Source organism: Heterodontus francisci, chromosome 9 (genome assembly GCF_036365525.1).
Source record: "Heterodontus francisci isolate sHetFra1 chromosome 9, sHetFra1.hap1, whole genome shotgun sequence".
Taxonomy (NCBI): Eukaryota; Metazoa; Chordata; class Chondrichthyes; order Heterodontiformes; family Heterodontidae; genus Heterodontus; species Heterodontus francisci.
Window position 1 is genome coordinate 53,162,696 of NC_090379.1, and position 24,206 is coordinate 53,186,901.

The window sequence follows — 24,206 nt, forward strand, 5'->3', positions numbered from 1 at the left end:
CAAGCATGCCGTATGCCTCCTTGACTACCTTATTCACCTGCGTTGCCATTTTCAGTGACCTGTGGATCTGTATGCTCAGATCTCTCTGCCTGTCAATACTCCTAAGGGTTCTGCCATTTACTGTATACTTCCCACCTGCATTAGATCTTCCAAAATGCATTACCTCACATTTGTCCGGATTAAACTCCATCTGCCATTTCTCCGCCGAAGTCTCCAACCGATCTATATCCTGCTGTATCCTCTGACAATCCTCATCACTATCCGCAACACCACTAACCTTTGTGTCGTCTGCAAACTTAGTGATCAGACCAGCTACATTTTCCTCCAAATCATTTATATATACTACAAACAGCAAAAGTCCCAGCACTGATCCCTGCAGAACACCACTAGTCACATCCCTCCATTCAGAAAAGCACCCTTCCACTGCTACCCTCTGTCTTCTATGACCGAGCCAGTTCTGTATCCATCTTGCCAGCTCACCTCTGATCCCATGTGACTTCACCTTTTGTACCAGTCTGCCATGAGGGACCTTGTCGAAGGCTTTACTGAAGTCCATATAGATAACATCCACTGCCCTTCCTTCATCAATCATCTTCGTCACTTCCTCAAAAAACTCATTCAAATTAGAGAGACACGACCTCCCCTTCACAAAACCATGCTGCCTCTCGCTAATAAGTTTGTTTGTTTCCAAATGGGAGTAAATCCTATCCCGAAGAATCCTCTCTAATAATTTCCCTACCACTGATGTAAGGCTCACCGGCCTATAATTTCCTGCATTATCCTTGCTACCCTTCTTAAACAAAGGAACATTGGCTATTCTCCAGTCCTCTGGGACCTCACCTGTAGCCAATGAGGATGCAAAGATTTCTGTCAAGGCCCCAGCAATTTCTTCCCTTGCCTCCCTTAGTATTCTGGGGTAGATCCCATCAGGCCCTGGGGACTTATCTACCTTAATGCTTTGCAAGACACCCAACACCTCCTCCTTTTTGATAATGAGATGCCCGAGACTATCTGCACTCCCTTCCCTAGGCTCATCATCCACCAAGTCCTTCCCTTTGGTGAATACTGATGCAAAGTACTCATTTAATACCTCGCCCATTTCCTCTGGCTCCACACATAGATTCCCTTCTCTGTCCTTGAGCGGGCCCACCCTTTCCCTAGTTACCCTCTTGCTCTTTATATATGTATAAAAAGCCTTGGGATTATCCTTAATCCTGTTTGCCAATTACTTTTTATGACCCCTTTTAGCCTTCCTGACTCCATGCTTAAGTTCCTTTCTACTGTCTTTATATTCCTCAAGGGATTTGTCTGTTCCTAGCCTCCCAGCCCTTACGAATGCTTCCTTTATCTTTTTGACTAGGTTCACAATATCCCGCGTTATCCAAAGTTCCCGAAACTTGCCAAAAATATCCTTCTTCCTCACAGGAACATGCTGGTCCTGGATTCTAATCAACTGACTTTTGAAAGACTCCCACATTTCAGATGTTGATTTACCCTCAAACAGCCACCCCCAATCTAAATTCTTCAGTTCCTGCCTAATATTGTTATAATTAGCCTTCCCCCAATTTAGCACCTTCACCAGAGGACTTTAACGTACTAAGATGTCCTAAGATGCTGCACAAAAGCAATCAAAAATAATGACATCACACCTCTTAAGGAGATATTTAGGATAAGTGCCCAAAAACCTGATCAGAGGTAGGTTTTGAGGATGAAAGAGCAGTATAGAGGTGGAGAGGTTTAGGGAGGGAATTCCAGAGCTTACGGCCTTGGAAGCTGTAGGTACAGCTGCCAACTGTGGAGCCAAAGAAAACTGAGAATGCGCAAGAGGCTAGAATTGGATGAGCACAGCTGAAGAGGTTACAGACATAGGAGGCCATGGAGGGATTTAAAGAAAGGAATGAGAATTTTAAAATTGAGGTATTGTCAGACCCACAGTCAATGCACGTCAGTGAACATGAGGTAATGGGTGAATGGGATTTGATGAGAGTTAGGATATGGGCAGCTGAGTTTTCAATGAGGTCAAATTTAGAGGGTACAAGATGGGAGGCCAGCCAGGAAAGCAGTGGAATAAGAGTCTAGAGGTTACAAAGGCATGGATGAGGGTTTTGGCAGTTGACTGCCGAAGCAGAGGCAGCGACTGGCAATATTATGGAGATAGAAATAGGTGGTCTTGGTAATGGAGAGCTGTTGATACAACCAAGCCCAATCCTATTTTCACTAGATATCTATAGGTGCACACTTTCAGCAAAAGTCACTTCAGCTTAAAGAAATAGGATGTTTAACCAATTTTTCAGCTCCTCTCCTCAATGATAATATCCCCACCAATCTATTATTGAAATTAATTAGAAGGTCCAAGAAGAAATCATTTAAGGTTTAAAAAAAAGGAAAAGTTTGAAACTTACTGAAAAGTTAATAGTCACGCATAAGCACACAGTCCAACACACCCACTGTCACAGGAAACGGGGAGCATTGAGAGAGGAAGTCACTCAATATCCAAAACAGAACACTGAAGCCAGATGACAATTCTGACAAATGTTTAAGCATCGGCCTTTAAAAGGTTGTTCAATTTTTGAGGTGAAGACACATCTAAAGTCTGCTCAACGTCTAGGTGGGCAGAAAAGTGGCAAATGGAATTCAACCCAGGGAAGTGTGAGGTGATGCATTTGGGGAAGTCAAACAAGGCAAAAAGAATACACAATTAATGGGACAATACTGAGAGGTGTAAAGGAAATTTTAGGTTTTTCCAAAAAATACTAAATTCTTCTGAAAGGGGATGGTTGCTCAAATATTATTTCATGTACTTAACAACAGACAAATGAGCAAGCATAAATGAGCTTTACCATTTAAACTTTTCAATCGATCGCCCCTACTTACATGGAAACTTAATATTTGTGTAGTGAAAGTGCACAACAATTTGTGCTTTTATTTGCCATTAACACAACATAATAAAGTTTGTTTGCTCCCCCATCTCTATCTTTGCAATGAAAAGAAAAACTCATACAACTGGGCTTGAATTAGTTATTTTTGTTACAAAAGGAAGTTTGGAATTTGTGAATGCGTCTCACTGGTTTTATTTGCTGTTCGCCTCCTCTCTCCACCCCAAAAGGTGACAATTGCTTGCAGTGCAGGATTCAGCTGTGAACTTTCCCAGTAAGCTTTATGCCAATAATGAGAATGCCTTTGGACGTAAATGTAGGGAGGCGGGCATGATCAAGAAGTTCGCAGATGACACAAAAATTGGCCAAGTGGTTAATAGCGAGGAAGATAGCTGTAGACTGAAGGTAAATATCAATGGACTGGTCAAGTGGCCAGAAAAGTGGCAAATGGAATTCAACCCAGAGAAGTGTGAGGTGATGCATTTGGGGAAGTCAAACAAGGCAAAGGAATACACAATTAATGGGAGAATATGGAGAGGTGCAGAGGAAGTGAGAGACCTTGGAGTGAATGTCCATAGATCCCTGATGTTAGCAGGACAGGTCGATGAGGTAGTTAAGAAGGCATGTGGAATCCTTTCCTTTATTAGCTGTAGTATAAAATATAAGAGCAGGGAGGTTATGATGGAACTAGATCATTAGTTAGGCCACAACTTGGGAAGTGTGTAGTTCTGGTCACCTCATTACGGAAAGGATATAATTGCACTAGAGAGAGTACAGAGGAGATTTACGAGGAAGTTGCCAGGACTGGAAAATTGCAGCTATGAGGAAAGATTGGATAGACTGGGGTTGTTCTCCTTTGAACAGAAGAGGCTGGGGGAAAGAGTTGATCGAGATGTACAAAATTGTAAGGGGCCTGGATAGAGTGAATGGGAAGAGCCTATTTACCTTAGCAGAGAGGTCACTGACTAGGGGGCATAGATTTAAAGTGATTGGTAGAAGGATTAGAGGGGAGATGAGGAAAAGTTAATTTCACCCAGAGGGAGGTGGGGGTCTGTAACTCACTGCCTGAAAGTGTAGGAGAGGCAGAAACCCTCAACTCATTTAAAAAGGTGCCTGGATGTGCACCTGAAGTGCCATAACCCGCAGGGCTACAAACTAAATGCTGGAAAGTGGGCATTAGGCTGGTTGCTCATTTTTTGGCTGGCGCAGATCCGATGGACCAAGTGGCCTCCTTCTAAGCTGTAAACATTCTATGTTTCTATGTAATCATTGAATTCTATAGCACAGGGGGAGCCCATTTAGATGCCTGAAAAAAAAATTCCCGAGACTCATTCTCCTCCCCTATCCCCAACAACTTCGCTATTACACTACAAAATGTTAAAAATCTGCAGCAAGCTCAGGCAAAACCTGGATTAAATGCAGCAAATATTTATCTTGAAAGGGTGCCATTAATTGAACTAAAAAAAACTAAGGAAGAACCATTCCCTTCCTTTTATTTTAGAAAGGATTTGCTCTTGCAGACTTACAAAATCATAGCCAGGAAAATAAACATCTTACTGTAACCTTGAATTAGGTTTTCGGGGAGAATGCACTTAATTACAAAAAAAAAACCTTGCAGAAAACTGTATATAATGCATGCAGTATAGTAGTATTTTCTAGATGAAAGTTGCAGTTTGTGAACAACCATTTCACCTTTATAATTTAAAAGTGTAGAAAAAGGTTAATTTCTGTTTCACATGGTGGAGTTTGTAAAAAGTATGTACACATCATGCCTAACATATAACAGTTAACGACCAAAGTAATGAAGAAATATTTAATCAATTTCAAATATAATTCTGCAATTGCGAGGATGTAGCATAAATGACAAGCAGCTAGAAGCTGATCAGTGCTCTCTACTGAAATCCTGAATCATCTTAGCTGGTTAGTTCCCAGTAAACATGCAATGGAGCTCTTATGACTCTCTTCTAGGAGAGTGAGCGCTCCAGAATGGGCAATCAGAAATTCTACCTATGTACATTTCTCAATGGATTGGCTTGCAGACTCTTAAGCACGGTCATGGGTTTCCATGTGTTTTCCTCTGCTGAGTAAAAAGAAAATGGCATTCCGAGATCAAAATTTCCATGGTAACATAGCCTCCAAATATTTAAATGTTTCAGCTGTAAACATAACTTTCGTGACTGCCTATGATACATGCCATTTTCCCACCTACAGAGAGACGGACATACTTAGACATGGGTTCTCGGGGTCTACTCAAAAATTCTGTGACGGAAATTTCCTTCCCTGAATTCGTTCTTGAAAAAAATCTTACCCATTTCTGAGAATACATTGTCATAACAGGTTGTAATTGAAAAATTAACCATAAATGGATGAGGTTATTGTTCATAAACTCTAGGACTTCCTATCATAAAGTCTTACTCTAAGTAATAACAAAAGAAATTTGTGGTCCTTTAGCTTTGATTATGAATCCAATATAACGATGCTCTTATAAAGTTTGTAACCATGGAACAATGCAGATTCTCATTTACAATACAATCATTGTTTAGCTAATTATAATGAAATACACACATTACAAGATATTGCGGAATCAGTCTGATGATTGAGCAGCAAAGTTAAATCTGTCCACGGTCAAATATCCAGCAGACAGTTCAAAAACCAATTACACAAATAAAAAGGATAAGATTTTAAAATGTGAAGTCTGTCACTATATGATAGCAGAGATTGAGATTTGCATAACATTTCAGCTATCGCTAGCACAATTTAATTAAATGTTCAAAGACCACAGTTGCATTAACAAGGATTGTTTTTCATTATAATTACTGACCATTTTATATATTAAATTCTGTACAAGGCACAACACGGAATCAATCTACAGCACGAGAGAATGAGGTCATTCCCACTGCTAAATTCTTCACATAAACCATTCAGACAATTGAAGAACAGGGGAAAAATATATATATATATTGGTTACATTGATGATTTTGCTATTCAACTCTTTATGAATAAGTTCAAAGTTCTTTACTCCCTGAATGTAGGGTTGCAATTCAAACCTAGGGACAATTTATAACCTGTATTTAAGTATTTTGGTCACTTTGCACAATGCTACCTTATGCATCACTGAACCTTTTTTCTGAATCAGCACTATTAAGTCAGTAGAAAGAAAAACATTGCAAATAACATACCAATATTAAAAAGTAATCATCTCAATAGACAGCGTACACATTAGGGACTGGCAGTTTACATAAAATAAGGCCATTAAATGTAGGAGCTAAGCAGTCAACATATATTCATTTATTTGCAGTAAACTGCTGGTTAATCACATGCATGATCTAATAATTTAGTGATGCATTGGTGCATTGACTGGGTATGTTACACTGGGTCCACAGTGAGTTTCTGATGTTAGCCGGATTGAGAAGAGGAGAAAGTGAATGCATGCAAGATGATTTTCAAACAAGGGAGTGACAAAAAGGGAGCAAGAGGAGAAAAAGAATACATTAAAAATGGAATAATTTGCCCAACCCCATTGGTAGTGGAATGGTACATTAGAACAAAGTGCAAATACTTGGCAAACTTTGCTTTACCAGCCACACTTACACTGTTTGATTGCATTAGAACTTTAACAAATTTTTCATGTTCAAAACTAAAGACGAAAAGACCTCTTGCAAACCTTCCATACTTTCCTCATATATATTTGCATGAATGTAGGAGGAAAAGGTAAATGATTTTCAGACTTGATATATTCTCTAATGTGCACCCACAGTAAATATTTTCATCCAAAAGTTCTGTTAAATTTTGCTGTTTATTTTCTTTCTCGGTTTTTTTTTGCTAACTGCTTTTTCTATTTTTATTTCTTTGTTCTTCACAATTTTACTTTTTCACTGTTCTACTTTGGAGATATTCATATTTTATTTCCCTTTCTTTTTTTTATTTTACAACTCTGAAGTCTGTACCACGCAACAATTTGAAACGAATCCCACAGAATCCACTCCCCCAATAAAAAAATGCTCAATTTAAAGGTCTACTAACCATAATGGATCTGATAATTACAATATATAATTCTAATTATATATAATTAAAGGAATATAATTTCTTTATCTGTCTCAATATTTTTCTTGGGTCCCATAAACAGAAATACTTGAAGATCTGGTAACACTGTACATGAAATTTAGAAACAGTGGTACTTCATTTCAAAGACTGAAGCTGCGTTATTGCTCTTAAATTAACTCAGCTGGATGGAGTGTATTCATTTGAAGAGAGTGCTGTATGTTGAATTAAACTATTTTTGGAATGGTATATTGATGGCGGATGAAAATTTTCCATCGTTGAAGAATTTAACTGGCAAGTGGATTTCAATAATCAGTAGCCCTGAACTAAAAACTTGTAATAACTTTATTTGGTTAAGTAAAACATATAATGTAACTTTTTTCTAAATATAAAAATGTACATTTCCCATTTTCACCTTAGGTAGCTTCCAAAGTAGGCCACAATGTTGGCATGCTTACACTCCTTTACCATATAGATTTCTTGCTGTATAATGGAAAAGTCATCTCCTGTAAAAAAAAAGTGCATGTTAATATGTTACAGTACCTCTGAATATATTTGAGTTAATGTAAGTATATACAAAGGTCACAAATGACATCTTGTGACTGAATTTGGTAAACTATCCCTCTTTTTTTCTCAACCTGCCTGCAGTTTTTGAAAAGATTGACCACACCATTCTCATCCAATGACATTCATCTGGACATTATCACATTACAGTTTGTGGAAGCTTACTGTATGCAAATCATCTGCTACGTTTCCTACATTACAACAGTGACTACACTTCAAAAGTACTTCATTGCTTGTAGAGCACTTTGAGACGTCCAGTGGTTGTAAAAGGTGCTATATAAATGCAAGTTTTAGATCTCTGCATGCACAATATTGAATATGTTGCTGCTGTTCATCTATGTATCAAAAATTGGAACTACATTTGCCACACCTATTTTCAATTCTAATAATTTTTAAACAGGTTTGTGCCATTTTGTGCACTTATCAAGAAGTAATGTGTAACATTTGCTGTACATATTTCCACCCCACAGGTGTCACTATCCCTCCATTTTTCATATAAGCCTTGAATCACCAGCCAGTTTCCTCATTCTGCTCACTATAAACTGTGAATGTAGGGTCAGCCCTCCTCCTCAAATAACTAATCTACAATTAGTATTTTGACTTTAAAATAATGTTTAGTAAATAAATAATTTCTCCATCATAAAAAATTGATTTCCTCATGCCCACAATTAAGAATAAATAATGATCGTACATGCTCCCTTAGTAGTGATAAAATTGCTAAAATTAATGCAGAATTAGTACTGGGCTTTATGGTCTTCATTCTCAGTCTTTTCACACACAAAATCGTTTTGCCCTATCTCTGGAACTCTGCCATGCTGGCAGAGTATTTAATAAATAAGTGATCCCACACTCCACATGTAGGAGAAATAAAAATAGATGAGCATTCTCTGGACCAACCCACCAAATAAGGGAGCATACCCTAGTAAATAAAGGTGAACAGTCAATACTGGGCTTCTTGCTCTACCCTTTGTTACTTCCGATACAGTTAATCTGCATTTTCAATAATTTAAGGCATTTAGGAATGTTGCGATCGATGCACATGAACCCAGAGGTCCCTCTGTCCCTGCATACCCTTTAGAACTGTGCCATTAAGTCTATATTGCCTCCCCTATCTCTGCCAAACTGCAGCACCTCACACTTCTCTATTAAATTCCATCTGCTCATTCTACTAGCCTATGTCCTGTTGCAGTCAATTAATGTCATTCTCACTGCCACGCCAAGTTTGGTATCAGCAAATTTCAAAATTTTATTCTGTATTCCAATATCCAAGTCATTTATATACATCAAAAAAAGCAGTGGTCCTCACACTGAACCTTGGCAAACACCACTGTCCATCATCCTCCAGCCCGAATAACAATTACCACTACTTGCCATTTCCTGTCCTTAAGCCAATTTTTTATCCAAGCTGACACTGACTATGAGCCTCAATTTTGTAAATCAGCCTTTTATGGGGTACTTGGTCAAATGCTTTCTTAAAATCCATATAGACAACATTCATTGCTTTCCCTTCAACAACCTTCTCTGTTACTTCATCAAAAAATTCAATTAGATTAGCCAAGCACAACCTGCCTTTTACAAATCCATGCTGGCTCTCCTTAATTAACTCAAACCTCTAAAAGCGCTTGCTGATTTTCCCCCCCAATTATGTTCCTAAAACCTTACCCACCACTGATGTTAAATTGACTAGCCTATAGCTACTAGGAATGTCCTTACACCCTTCCTTGAACAAGGGTGTCAAGTTTGCGACTCTCCAATCCTCGGCACCTCGCCCATATCTAGGGAAGACTGCACTATTATGGCAAGCCCTTCTGCTATCTCCACTCCCATTTCCTCTAGCAACCTGGGATGCAAGCCATCCAGACCAGATGACTTGTCCACTCTAAGCACAGGCAAGATGTACTGGAAAGGCTGGATATCAATTTTCACCCCATCTATTACCTCTATCATCTCCGCTTCTACCAAAGAACATTAAACTGCCATTCTATTCTCATTCTTCCTTTGCCAGTCTTCTCTGCATTATTCATGTTAATTTAAGAATTAGAAAACACAAAGGTTTCTACTTGGGACCATCCTCTTTTCTTACACCCCCAAAAAAGAGCAAACAGGCTTTACAATCGTTCTTACTACACAAATTTACCATGATTGCACATATATATTGAATTTGACTTTTTAAAGTCGCTTTGGGTCATTTGTGATAAGTAACCCTAAGGTTAGTGTCGAGTCCTGAAATTAAGGAAACAGCTTGCAGAATACTTCCACGTGAACTACTGCCAAGTGAAACTACAGGAGCATTTTTGCTATAAAGTCTTCATTACACTACAACTCAATATGCATTGTTTTAGTTTCCTCCATAATAGAATCCCAATAAACCCACTGTGCCAAGTGCAAAATGCAAAACTTCTACATGTCTCATTTCTAAAATTAAATTTGGTATTAAGCTCTTTCGTAAGTTGTCAGCCTAACACCTGCTCCAAGGAATAATAAGCACAGAAAACCATATGGCATTCCTAACAAAGTAATAGGATCAAAATAAATCTCTACTGTACTTAATAAGCTGGTCTAATAAGTGATGGATTTGCCCATAGTCTACTCTTAGCTATTTCCTTCACACAAACGGTGTAAACCTTTAAAGAAGCTTGGTACGCAAGTGACATCGTTTTCCTATCTTCACGCTTTTCCCTTAGGGAATGAATAGTGTATCAGAAAGAACTGCAGGCTCATTAACAGCTTGACAAGTAATGACATAAATACTTCTTCCACTTCTGTATCCATCTTTATAACAGCTCATAGGGTGGTTGGTCCTATATGGCAGGGGTGGGGGTGGGGGGGTGGTTTATGGGCTCTCACATTTTGTTCAATAAGGGCGGGAGACAGAGGGACAGGACGCTAGTATTCCGCTAAATGTCAATCCAGAATTTAGAACCTAATCACTTCGGGCCCGTCTGGAATAGAGTTTGAACCCTTATGACTCAGATGTGGGAATGCTACCACTAAACCAAAGACGTGCTCAATCTGGTGATGCAAGAGAATTATTGGTGAAGATGGTCTCCATTATTATTTAGATAACTGCAAAAGAACATAAACCAGATCAGAATGAGGAAATTGTGGTTACCAAAGACAATTTGCCTACTAATCCTATAGATTATGCAGTTGTGGTCTTGAATGGCTGGTATTTAACAAATGACACATTCACAGCCCTCAATAACATGCCACTAAATTTTAAAAAATGCTAAACTGGTTTTACAGGTACATCGATGTGGTGATAGCGAAGGATGATGCAACAAATTCAATGAGCATTGCATGTTAAGATCACTATTTCACTGTAAACTGATGAAATCAAATTTTGACTGTGGCTTCAATAGTGCGCACATAATTCAGAGGGACCTTCCCTTCAAAATTATAAATTTCTGCAACAGAAAGTCTAAAATTCAAGTGGACACATGAGACACTCCACTTAAACACTAAAGTTGCAAAAGAAAGGTCTGCCATTACTTTTCCAGTTATAGAAATCAGAAATATCTCAAATAAGTACAAATTGTAGATCCCATGGAAAATTCTACATTGCATTTTTCTGGCGTTGGTGCAAAAATTCCTGAGAAAGTCTTCCAAACACTAGCATACAAAACCTGTCAGCTATTTACAAAATTGAATAGCTGCAATATCAAGACAGTATATATATTTCACAATTATGAAAACTTCTGCAATTTTTATTTTCTGATACAATATTCAAAAGGGACAATTTCATAATTTAGCAATGAACCACCTCCATACTTAGGACAGACTAGAGACACTGCTAGCAGCCCAAAACTTGGCATCGACGAGGCATTGTGGGCCATCAGGAGCAGAATTGTATACCATCACAAACTGTCATAAGATCCAGTACATCCCTCAGACCATTACTATCAAGCAAAGACATCAACTCTGATCCAATGAAAAGTACAGAAAGGCATGACAAAGGCAGCACCGGGTACAACATAGTACAAGTCACCGATAGTGAAGATACACACACAAGGCAATGGAGCGATATCCTGAGGTTGAGATGATTAGCGTGAGGATTATCCTCACTGGAAAAGAGAAGTTGAGAGGTGATAAGATTGCTGTTCTCAGGATTCTCAAGAGACTAAATAATGTAGGAAAATAGGAACAGAAGTAGGCCGTTCAGCCCTTCAAGCCCTTTCTGCCATTTAATTAGATTATGGCTGCTCTGTATCCTAACTCCATCTACCTGCAGAGGTTCAGCACCACTGAACATCCTAGGTTAATTTTTTTAAAAAAATCAATGTCAGGTTTTGAAATTTTCAATTGACCTGGCTGCAACAGCTTTTTAAGGAGTTCCAGAGTTTCACTACCCTTCATGTGGAGAAGTGCCATCTGACATCACCACTGAATTGCCTTTAAGATTACATCTCTTGTTCTGGACTCCCCCACAGGAGGTTGGGGTGGTTGGATGCTAATCATCTCAACCTCAGGACATTGCTGCAGAAGTTAGTCAAGGTAGTGTCCTAGGCCCAAACATCTTCAGCTGCTCCATCGATGACCTTCCCTCCATCATAAGGTCAGAAGTGGGGATGTTTTTGATGTTTGCACAGTTTTCAGTACCATTCACAACTCCTCAGATACTGAAGCAATCTGTGCCCACATGCAGCAAGACCTGGACAACATTCAGGCTTGGGCTGACAAGTGGTAAGTAACATTCATGCCACACAACTGCCAGACATTGATCATATCCAGAGAGAATCTAACCATCTCCCTTTGACATTCAACAGCATTACCGTCGCTGAATCTCCCATCGTCAACACCCTGGGTGGTTACCATTGGCCAGAAACTTAACTGGATCAGCCATATAAATACTGCAGCAGCAACAGCAGGTCAGAGACTAGGAATACTGTGGTAAGTAACTCACCTCCTGACTCCCCAAAGCCTGACAAAATCTACAAGGCACAAGTCAGGAGTCTGAACATTTGTTACCCATCCCAAATTGCCCTCGAGAAGGTAGTGTTGAGCTACCTTCTTGAACTGCTGCAGTCCATCTGGTGCAGGTACACCCACAGTGCTGTTTGGGAGGGAGTTCCAGGATTTTGATCCAGCGACAGTGAAGGAACGGCGATATATTTCCAAGTTAGGATGCTGTGTGGGACTTGGAGGGGAACTTGCAGGTGTTGGAATTCCCACTCATCTGCTGCCCTTGTCCTGCTAGATGGAGGTGGTCACAGGTTCAGAAGGTGCTGTGTTGCTGCAGTGCACCATGTATATTGTACACATCTTGTATATGGTACACACTGCTGCCACTGTGCATCGGTGGTAGAGGGAGTGAACGTTTAAGGTGGCGGATGGGGTGCCGATCAAGTGGGCTGCTATATCCTGGATGGTGTCGAGCTTCCCGAGTTGTTGGAGCCACACTCATCCAGGCAAGTGAACAGTATTTCATTACACTCCTGTCTTGTGCCTTGTAGATGGACAGACTTTGGGGAGTCAGGAGATGGGTTACTAGTCACAGAATTCCCAGCCTCTGACCGGTTCTTGTAGCCACAATATTTATGTGGCTGTTCCAGTTCAGGTTCTGGTAATGGTAACCTCCCCAGGATGTTAATAGTAGGGGATTCAGTGATGGTAATGGAAGGTAATGGGTAGATTCTCTCTGCTGGAGATCGACATTTCCTCGCATTTGTGTGGCACTACATATTAGCCCAAGTCTGAATGTTGGCCTGGTTTTGCTGTATATGGACACGGCCTGCTTCAGTGTCTCAGGAGTTGCAAATGGGACTGAACATCAAACATCCTCACTTCTGACCTTACGATGGAAGGAAGATAACTGATGAATCAGCTGAAGATGGCCGGACTTAGGACACTACTCTGAGGAACTCCTGCAGCAATGTCCTGGGACTGAGATGATTGGCCTCCAACAACCACAACCATCATCCTTTCTGCTAGGATTTGACTCCAACCAGTGCAAAGTTTCGCCCCACAATTCCCATCAACTTCAATTTTCCTAGGGCTCCTTGCTGCCATACTTGGTCAAATGCTGCCTTGATATCAGGGGCAATCAATCACTCTCACCTCACGTTCAGCTCTTTTGTCCATGTTTGGACAAAGGCTGTAATGAGATCTGGAGCCGAATGGCCCTGGCAGAACCCAAACTGAGCAGTGATCAGGTTGTTGCTGTTTAAGTGGTGCTTGATAACACTGTCTTTGACACCTTCCATCACATTGCTGATGACCAATCGGTTGATCCAATATTGGCCAAATTGGATTTGTCCCGCTTTTTGTGCGCAGGACATACCTGGGTAATTTTCCACATAGTCAGGTAAATCCCAATTACATAGCTGTACTGGAACAGCTTGCCTAGGGGCATGGCAAGTTCTGCAGCACAAGACTTCAGTACTGCAGCTGGGATGTTTGCAGCATCCAGTGCCTTCAGCCATTTCTTGCTATTACATGAACTGAATCGGATTCGCTGAAGACTGACATCTGCGATGCTGGGGACCTCAGGTGGAGGCCGAGATGGATCATCCACTCCGCAATTCTAGCTGAAGATGGTCACAAATGCTTCTGCCTTGACTTTTGCACTGATGTGCTGGGCTCCTCCATCATTGAGGATGGAGATATTTGCGGAGCCTCCTTCTCTGGTTAGTTAGAATAATAGAAAGTTTACGGAACAGAACGAAGCTACTTGGTCCATCATGTCTTTGCCAGATAGTTGTTCAATTGTCCTCCACCATTCACGACTGGATGTGGCACAACTGCACAGCTTTGATCTGATCAGTTGGTTGTAGGATCACTTAGCTTCATCTGTTGCGTACTGCTTCCCCTGTTTTGCATGAAGTAGACCTGTGTTGTACCTTCACCAGGTTGACAACTCATTTTTAGGTATGCTCTCCTGTACTCTTTACTGTACCAGGGTTGATTGCTTGGCTTGATGGTAATGGTAGAAGGTCGTGAGTCTTTGAAACTCGCTTCCCCAAAAGGCAGTAGAAGCAAAGTCTTTGAATATTTTTAAGGCAGAGGTATAGATTCTTGATAAGCAAGGGGGTGAAAGGTAATCGGGGGAAGGCAGGAATGTGCAGTTGAGGTAACAATCAGATCAGTTATGATCTTGTTGAATAGCAGAGCAGGCTCAAGGAGCCGAGTGGCCTACTCCTGCTCCATGTTCATACATTGAAGTGAGGGTTATGCCAGATCACGAGGTTACAGATTGTGGCTGAATACAATTCTGCTGCTGCTGATGGTCCACAACTCCTCATGGATGCCCTGTTTTGAGATGCCAGATCTTTTCTGAATCTATCCCATTTAGCACAGTGGTTGCGCCGCACAACACCATGGAGGGTATCCTCAGTGTGAAGATGGGACTTCATTTTCTCAAGGATTGTACGGTGGTCATACAGAATACAACACTCCCCAAGGCCCTGCCATTCACTGTATATGTCCTGCCCTGGTTTAACTTCCCAAAATGCATCACTTTGCACTTGTCTGCATTAAATTCCATTTGCCAATCCCTTGCCCACTTTCTCTATATCCTGTTGTAACCTTAGACAGACAACCTTCTTCACTGTCCACTATACCAATTTTGGTGTCATCTGCAAACTTACTAATCATGCCCCTACATTCACATCCAAGTCATTAATATATATGACAAACAACAGAGGGCCCAGCATCGATCCCTGCGGCACACCACTGGTCACCACCAATCTGAAATACAACCCTCCACTACCACCCTCTGCCTCCTATCACCAAGCCAATTTTGTATCCAATTGGCTAGCTCACCCTGGATCCCATGTGTTCGAACCTTCTGGACCAGCCTACCATGCGGGACCTTGTCAAAGGCCTTGCTAAAGTCCACGTAGACAATATCCATCGTCCTGCCCTCGGCAATCCTCTCGGTCACCTCCTCAAAAAACTCCATCAAATTCATGAGACATGATTTCCCACGCACAAAGCCATGCTGACTATCCCTAATCAGACCTTGCCTTTCCAAATGCATATAAATCCTCTCTCTCATAATCCCTTCCAATAACTTTCCCACCATTGATGTAAGGCTCACCGGCCTGTAATTCCCTGGCTTATCCCTGCTGCCCTTCTTAAATAAAGGCACAACATTTGCTACCCTCCAGTCTTCCAGTAACTCACCTGTGGCTAACAATGATACAAAAATCTCTGCCAGAGACCCAGCAATCTCCTCCCTTGCTTCCCACAGCATCCTAGGATACACCTGGTCAGGCCCTGGGGATTTATCCACCTCAAAACCTCCAACACCTCCTCCTTTGTAATGTTGATATGCTCCAGGATATCGCTCCCTCCCTTGAACTCACTAGCTTCCATGACCTTCTCCACGGTAAATACAGACGAGAAGTATTCATTTAAGACTGCGCCCATTTCCCGTGGCTTCACACATAGATTACCACACTGATCTTTAAGGGGACGTACTCTCTCCCTAGCTACCCGTTTACTCTTAATATACTTATCGAATCTTTTAGGATTCTCCTTTATCTTATCTGCCATAGAAATCTCAGGCCCCTTTTCACCCTCCTAATGTCTTTAAGTGTACTCCTACATCCCCTATACTCCTCGAGGGACTCGCTTGATCCCAGCTGCCTATACCTGACATAGGCCTCCTTCTTTGTCCTGACCAGACCCTCAATATCCCTCGTCAACCAAGGTTCCCGAAACTTGCCAGCCTTGCCCTTCCATCTAACAGGAACATGTCGGCCCTGAACTCTTCCGATCTCACTTTTAAAAGCCTCCCACTTGCCAGATGTCCCTTTACCTGTAAGTAGCCTCTCCCATTCAACTTTTGAGAGTTCCTGTCTCATGCCATCGAAATCAGCCTTCCCCCAATTTTGGACTTCAACCTGAGGACCAGTCCTATCCTTTTCAATAACTATCTTGAAGCTAATAGAGTTATGGTCACTGGTCCCAAAGTGCTCCCCCACTGACATTAACCACCTGCCCAGCCTCATTTCCTAAGAGGAGGTCGAGTGTAGCCCCTTCTCTAGTAGGGCCATCCATATACTGCTTCAGAAAACTATCCTGGACACACTTAAATTCTTCCCCATCTGATCCCGTAGCACTAAAGCAGTCCCAGTCAATATTAAGGAAGGTAAAATCACCTATTACAATCCTATAATTCCTACACCTATCTGTGATATCCCTACACATATGCTCCTCCAATTCCCTCTGACTATTGGGGGGCCTATAGTATAATCCCATCAAAGTGATCACCCTTCTTATTTCTAAGTTCTACCCACATGGCCTCGCTGGACGTTTCCCCCTGGATATCCTCTCTAAGTACTGCCATTATGTCCTCCCTAATCAAGAGTGCAACTCCCCCTCCTCTCTTACCTGCACCTCTGTCACGCCGGAAGCATCGGTACCCCGGAACATTGAGCTGCCAGTCCTGCCCATCCTCAACCACATTTCCGTAATGGCTATAATATTACAATCCCATGTACCGATCCATGCTCAGAGTTCATTTGCCTTCCCTGTAAGGCTTCTTGCATTAAAGTAAATGCAGTTTTGCCTACCATACCTTCCACGCTCCCTGTCCTTGCCCCTGCCCAGCCTGCCTACTGGACTTGCTTGCTTTTAACCTCTACATTTGCCTCAACTATTTCATCGGAGAGACTACTACTTTGGGTCCCACCCCCCTGCAAATTAGATAAATTTCTTTTGGAATATATTTTGGGATACAGTATATATGTAATTGAGACACTGCATATGGCAAGTATAGCATGCTTGGGCACAACAGGTGATTTTGGATCTATGATTCTTAAATTTGTCCACTGCTGGGGGTTTTGCTCACCTCATATCTGGGTCTGTTGTAAACTAATCAAGAGACTGATTGCCATGAGTAGTTGCTAACACCATTATTGTTTTATCACATAAGTACCAGGATGGCAGAAAGCAAACTAGGTGGACTTTTGAAAATATTCTAGCAATTCCTACATTTCTATGCAGAGAACAAGGTTAAAAAAAAAGGATATGGCCAAAATGAAGATATAGATATCAATACATAAAAATACTAAATAAATCAGTAATAAAAACAAGAAATGCTGGAAATACTTAGCAGGTCTGGCAGCATCTGTGGAAAGAGAAGCAGAGTTAACATTTCGGGTCAGTGACCCTTCTTCGGAACGGTTCCGAAGAAGGGTCACTGACCCGAAATGTTAACTCTGCTTCTCTTTCCACAGATGCTGCCAGACCTGCTAAGTATTTCCAGCATTTCTTGTTTTTATTACTGATTTCCAGCATCCACAGTATTTTGCTTTTATTTAACTAAATAAATCAGTCATGGATTCTACACAACTCTTCTCATCTACTGACGGTTTACTTAATTTCCACCTGACACCCCTTACAAAAAGATAAATGAAGGAAAACTACAAAATACCATCTAACCTTACATACAACATTATTCCAATGCTCCAAACTTTCAGGAACGATCAAGTTTTAAAAAGTATCATATAATCTCTATCTACTTTCAATTCTGCACTCAGATATTTATCCAACTGATTTAATTGTATTAAATTGATTCAGAATTAATGTTCTGCTGCAAATCTCTTTGCTACTCATGACAAAGTCTTGTTTGAGGCTTGATTTATTTTCTCAAATTAAAGATGCACAATGTTTGTTAAATAAATGCCTGAATTTCATTACAGAGGTAACTTAGAAGCCCACAATTTGAGTCATAAGAAGCCTACCATTAATACTGACTGCTTTATTTTCCTCAATAACCTGATGGAGAATACCTAGTGTTTTACTAAACCATGCGATCATCATCTCATAGGCTCAATTCCTAGTGAGTGTGGAATTAGTTCTCAACCTTGTTTCATCCCTCCTGGGCTATCAACCTGGGTTTTCTGCTCCTCACCTCTCAATGATTGCTGGATGTTGGATTCAACTTGGTTGTGATGCTCTCTTCAGTTACAGCCTGCCAACATAATATCTTAACCTCAAAAGTGAATAACCACTTGGGGGAGGCACAAGAGGTCTGTTGCCACCTGCGGAACTGGAACAAGCACCTTCTGAGAGGGAGGGGAACACAGAAGAGAGAAATATAAATGAGCGAATGAAGAGGAAAAAAGGAAATGTTCTATATTCGTATGAAGGTGTATAATAGATCTGCTCTATTTTTGCCTGTCCCTAGGGAGCTAGTCACTGTTCACTTCTACCATGGTATCCATTGCTCTTCCTCCCCACTAAATCCTCTCTTCTGCTGTTCAAGTTTCCCTGATTCTAACAGTGGGTGCATTTTTAGCCCAAACTTCAAGTTAGTTTAAACAGCCTCTATCTGATGGTACAAACCCCATCCTTGCCTTGTGAGCTTGGTAAAGATCTGGATAAGACCTGGTTATGTTTTTTTTTTCCTCTCATATCGGGTTTCAAATTCCTGGCTTCACTGGACATCAAGATCATGCTTCTGCTTTGGACTACATTGGAAAAAATGTAAGACTGCATCCGTTTATAATCTGCTGCCTGTTTGTTTTTCTGTTCAGTGAGCTGTGGAAAAGATCTGGAAAAATCTAGATCTAGATCTTCTTTGAAACTTAGCTTCAAATTTCTGCACTTCTCAGCATCAAGAGGACGCTTTTGTTCTGGACTACACTGGTTATAATGCAAGACCCCACTTTGTCTCTGAATTGCTGCTCTTTGATCAGTTTACTGCCCTTCTCCTACCACTAATGTGATTGAGAGATTCCAATCTCCTGCTGAGCCTATGACTGGCCACCGGTTATACTGGTTTTTGCTTCAGCCTATTCCTGGCCAGAAAAATCACTAGCCTGCGCTGAGTTCACTCCTAAGCGACCTACAGTCATCTCAGACTGACCACCTGAGGGTGTAGTAGTTGGAGGGTTTGGAAGATGGAAGTGGCAACCTGGAGGTGGGAAACAGCGACCTGTAGCTGCTCCCTTCGGACACCTGGAGGACAAGATCACCCCTACTTTTGTGCCGATCTTGGGTCCTGCCATTTGGTGCCTTCAACATTAACAACATCAAGAGCTAAGGGAGTAAACCTGACAAAATATGGACTGGTGTCCCATTAGGTGATTGGTGTTTCCCTCAAGTTAGCATCTTCCAGCAACTCCTGCAACTGAATAGGCCCCAGATGTATAGGCTTTTGTCTTTCCTCTGGATACCAGCTTACGAGGTTGAGAGAGGGTTGCAGATGCTAGGCAAATCTGCATCTCCTGAAACCATGCCTAGGCTACGCAGCAAACAAAGAAATGTAACCTTTCGGCTTGGAAGCTGGAATGAGAGGACTGTGCGTCTTGGAATGAACAGCAACCGACACTCCACAGCAAGTGTTCGCAAGACAGCCTTGATTGACCATGAGCTACCAAAGCTTGGTATTGACATTGCTGCTCTACAAGAAATCAGATTAGTTGACATAGGCTCTATTTGAGAGGCTAATTACACCTTCTACTGGCATGGTAAGAGCACTGAAGATCGCCGTGAACATGGTGTAGGCTTTGCAGTGAGCAACCGGCTGACAGTCAATTGAGCCACTAGCAGCAACCTCTGAGCACCTCACCTCCCTGTGGCTACCATCCAGTGGAGGCAGAGTCAACATTATTTGTGTCTATGCACCAATTCTGAAGGCCAGCATCTCAGATAAACAGCATTTCTATGACTCCGTAAATGGCGTTTGGAGAAACATCCCAAATGGCGAGAGGATGTTCATCCTGGGTGACTTCAACGCACGTGTTGGGGCAGGCAGTGATTCATGACTAACGTGCCTTGGTCATCATGGCGTGAGCAAGATCAACGACAATGGACAACAAAATAAAAGCAAAATACTGCAGATACTGGAAATCTGAAATAAAAACAAGAAATGCTGGAAATACTCAGCAGGTCTGGCAGCATCTGTGGAGAGAGAAGCACTGTTAACGTTTCAGGTCCGTGACCAATACTTTCTTGAGCTTTGTGCCCTGAATGAACTCTGCATCACCAACACCTTCTTCCAGGGCAGACATCACCACAAGGTATCGTGGCATCACCCAAGGTCTGGTCATTGGCACCAACTAGATCTGGTCATCATGAGGAGGCACGATCTGCCAGCTTTCTTCACACCCACACCTACCATAGTGCAAATTGCGATACCGACCACTCTCATCAGCAGCAGAGTGAAAGTACACCCCGAAAGTTGCACAGCTCCAAACACAACGGCCCAGCAAGCATCAATATCCCTTGTATAAGCACTTTGCACGGTCACTGAAATATTTGCTACCCACCAAAGCCTCAATGGGAAGCATCGATGCCGGCACTGATGAAGCTTGGAAGTTACCAAGCTCAATCATCTATGAATTAGCAAATGCAACATTTGGTAAAGGCGGACCCTACAACAATGGCTGGTTTGAGACCGACTCAGCTGAGATGATAGGTCTTTGATGCAAAAAACAAAGCCTACATGATGCACAACATAAACCCAACAGCTAAGACACTGCATTACCTGAAAGTAGCCAGACAGCCATGCAAAGGAGGGGGGAGATTAAAGGCCTGCTACCTGACCCGAACCTGACGACATGTGTCGGGTTCAGGTCGGGTCGCTCTTCCGGATCTGGCTTTCGGGGTCGGATCAGGTCGGGCACACACAGTAAGCATTACATTTTGCTCTGCTGGGAAGTCAAGTTTAGTAAATGTCAAAAGTTGAAAAGCCTACCCGAGCTCTGAGTCCGGGACGTCAAGGAGGGAAACCAGTGAGCGTTACTATGACGTCATCACGCTCATGCTGCAGCTTCGGAATCGGAAGGTCGGTAAAGTGAACATTCCAGTGGTCAAGTCGGGAAAAAATGGAGGGACTTGGGCTGGGTCAGGCTCTGGTCTGATGTGGTTCTGTCAGGTTCGGGTCAGGTTTTTTTTTCCTGACTTGAGCAGGCCTTTAAAAAGGTAGGTACTGCACAAACACTGGATCAGCTTATGTCAAGAAATCCAAACTGCATGTGACAAAGGAAATCTATGAGCTATGTATGAAAGAAACAAGATTGTGCTTGGCCCTGCCATCACCAAAGTTGCTCCCCTGAAGTCAGCAGATGGTGAAGTACTCACAGACAGAAGTAAACAGATGTCTTTGTTTACTTCTGTTTAACTGTGTTTCTCGCTACACAGATGCTGCCTGACTTGCTGAGTATTTCCAGCACTTTCTGTTCTAATTTCTAAACAGATGCCCCGTTGGGCTGAACACTACTGTGAGCTATACTCCTGTGAGTTGGACATCTCCCAGTCTGCGCTCAATGTTCTCCCGCAACTTCCTGTCATGCATGAGTTTGATGAATAACCCCCATCACTGGAGTTCGAGAAGGCCATAGACCAACAGGGCAACGGGCAAGGACGGAATCCCAGCCGAACTGCTCAAGCATGGAAGCCCCATCTACTGCCACACTTTGATGACATTCTCCTCCTCTGCTGGAAAGTAGGCTCTGTTCCACAGGAGATGTGTGATGCCAAAATCATCACACTATACAAAAAAAAAAGGCGACGGAGGAGACTGCAACTACTACAGGCCTTTGCTAGGGTCATACTTCAAAGACTCCATTTACTTGCAGACCAAGTGCGGAAGAACAATGGATATGATGATCTCCAAATGCCAGCTACAAGAGAAGTATCAAGTTCAGAGTATACCTCTTTACCTTAGTTTTGTAGATCTCACTAAGGCATTTGACACCATCAATAGAGCAGGACTCTGCAAGATTTTGGAAAAAAATTGGTTGTCCACTGAAATCTTATCTGCTCTTGATTGAATTTTTCGAGGTGACTAGGTGTGTAGATGAGGGTAAAGCAGTTGATGTAGTCTACATGGACTTCAGTAAGGCTATTGATAAGGTCCCGCATGGGAGATTGGTAAAGAAGGTAAGAGCCCATGGGATCCAGGGCAATTTGACAAATTGGATCCAAAATTGGCTTAGTGGCAGGAGGCAGAGGGTAATGGTCGAGGGCTGTTTTTAATGAGTGGAAGCCAGTGACCAGTGGTGTACTGCAGGGATCGGTGCTGGGACCCTCGCTGTTTGGCGTGTACATTAATGATTTTGACGTGAATATAGGAGGTATGATCAGTAAGTTCGCAGGTGACACGAAAATTGGTGGTGTCGTAAATAGTGAGGAGAAAAGCCTTCGGTTACAGGATGATATAGATGGGCTGGTAAAATGGGCGGAGCAGTGGCAAATGGAATTTAATCCGGAGAAGTATGAGATGATGCATTTTGGGAGGACTAATAAGGCAAGGGAATATACAATGGATGGTAGGACACTAGGAAATACAGGGTGTCACAGGGACCTTGGTGTACTTGTCCATAGACCATTGAAGGCAGCAGCACAGGTAGATAAGGTGGTTAGGAAGGCATATAGGATACTTGCCTTTATTAACCGAGGCATAGAATATAAGAGCAAGGAGGTTATGATGGAGCTGTATAAAACGCTAGTTAGGCCACAGCTGGGAGTACTATGCACAGTTCTGGGTACCACACTATAGGAAGGATGTGATTGCACTGGAGAGGGTGCAGAGGAGATTCACCAAAATGTTGCCTGGGCTGGAACATTTCAGCTATGAAGAGAGACTGAAAAGGCTAGGGTTGTTTTCCTTAGAGCAGAGAAGGCTGAGGGGAGATACGATTGAGGTATACAAAATTATGAGGGGCATTGATAGGTTAGATAGGAAGAAACTTTTTCCCTTAGCGGAGGGGTCAATAGCCAGGGGGCACAGATTTAAAGTTAAGGGGCAGGAGGTTTAGAGGGGATTTGAGGAAAAAAGTTTCCGCCAGAGGGTGGTTGGAATCTGGAACGCACTGCCTGAAGGAGGTGGTAGAGGCAGGAACCCTCACAACACTTAAGAAGTATTTAGATGAGCACTTGAAACACCACAGCATACAAGGCTACAGGCCAAGTGCTGGGAAATGGGATTAGAATAGTTAGGTGCTTGATGTCCAGCAAAGACACAATGGGCAGAAGGGCCTATTTCTATGTTGTATAACTCTATGACTCTTTCCATGACAACATGCACTGCACTGCACAGTTTGATGGCTCCACTTCCAACAATTTTGGAGTGAAGAATGGAGTGAAACAGGGTTGTGTCCTCGCCCCCAATCTGTTTGGCATCTTCTTCACCATGCTCCTGACCTTCGCCTTCCCTGCAGCCATGGAAGGAGCCTACTTGCACACTAGGGCAGACAGCAAGTTCTACAATCTATCAAGGCTGAAATCAAAAACAAAAAACACATCACGTCCTGATCAGAGAACTCTGCTATGCTGATGATGCTGCGCTTGTAGCTCACAAGCAAACTCAATTACAAAGACTCACAGACCGTCTCTCCCATACCTGTAACTTGTGCGCCTTGACTATAAGCATCAAGAACAGTGGTCATGGGACAAGGTGTTGCATCTTTGCCCCGATTGCACTAAACAGCCCCCCACTGGAAGTGGTTAGCAAATTCTGCTACCTTGGGTCCACGGTGACAGACAATCTGTCCCTAGATGCACAGCTCGATACATGCATAGGGAAAGCAGCTACCACCTTTGGCCAACTTGCGAAACGTGCATGGAACAACACCAAGCTGATCTTAGGACCGCAAGCTGATGGTTGATAAGGATGCGTTTACAGCACCTTGCTGTACGGCTGTGAAACATGGGCCACTTACAGGAAAAGCAGCTCAATAATTTCCATCTTCGCTGTCTGCAGTGCATTATGGGTATATCCTGGCAGGACAAAATCACAAATGCGGCAGTCCTCTCAAAGGCAGAGTT

The 24,206-nt window shown here is 42.2% G+C and overlaps 1 protein-coding gene across 1 annotated transcript in view; it reads right to left on the reverse strand.

The window, feature by feature from the left end:
• The window catches only part of map4k5 (mitogen-activated protein kinase kinase kinase kinase 5), a 203,058-nt gene that overhangs the window by 119,013 nt on the left and 59,839 nt on the right, over nt 1-24,206 (reverse strand). Inside the window, exon 3 of the mRNA XM_068039086.1 lies at nt 7,333-7,423. Coding sequence (XP_067895187.1) covers nt 7,333-7,423 — 91 coding nt within the window. The remainder of the gene's footprint in view (nt 1-7,332; nt 7,424-24,206) is intronic.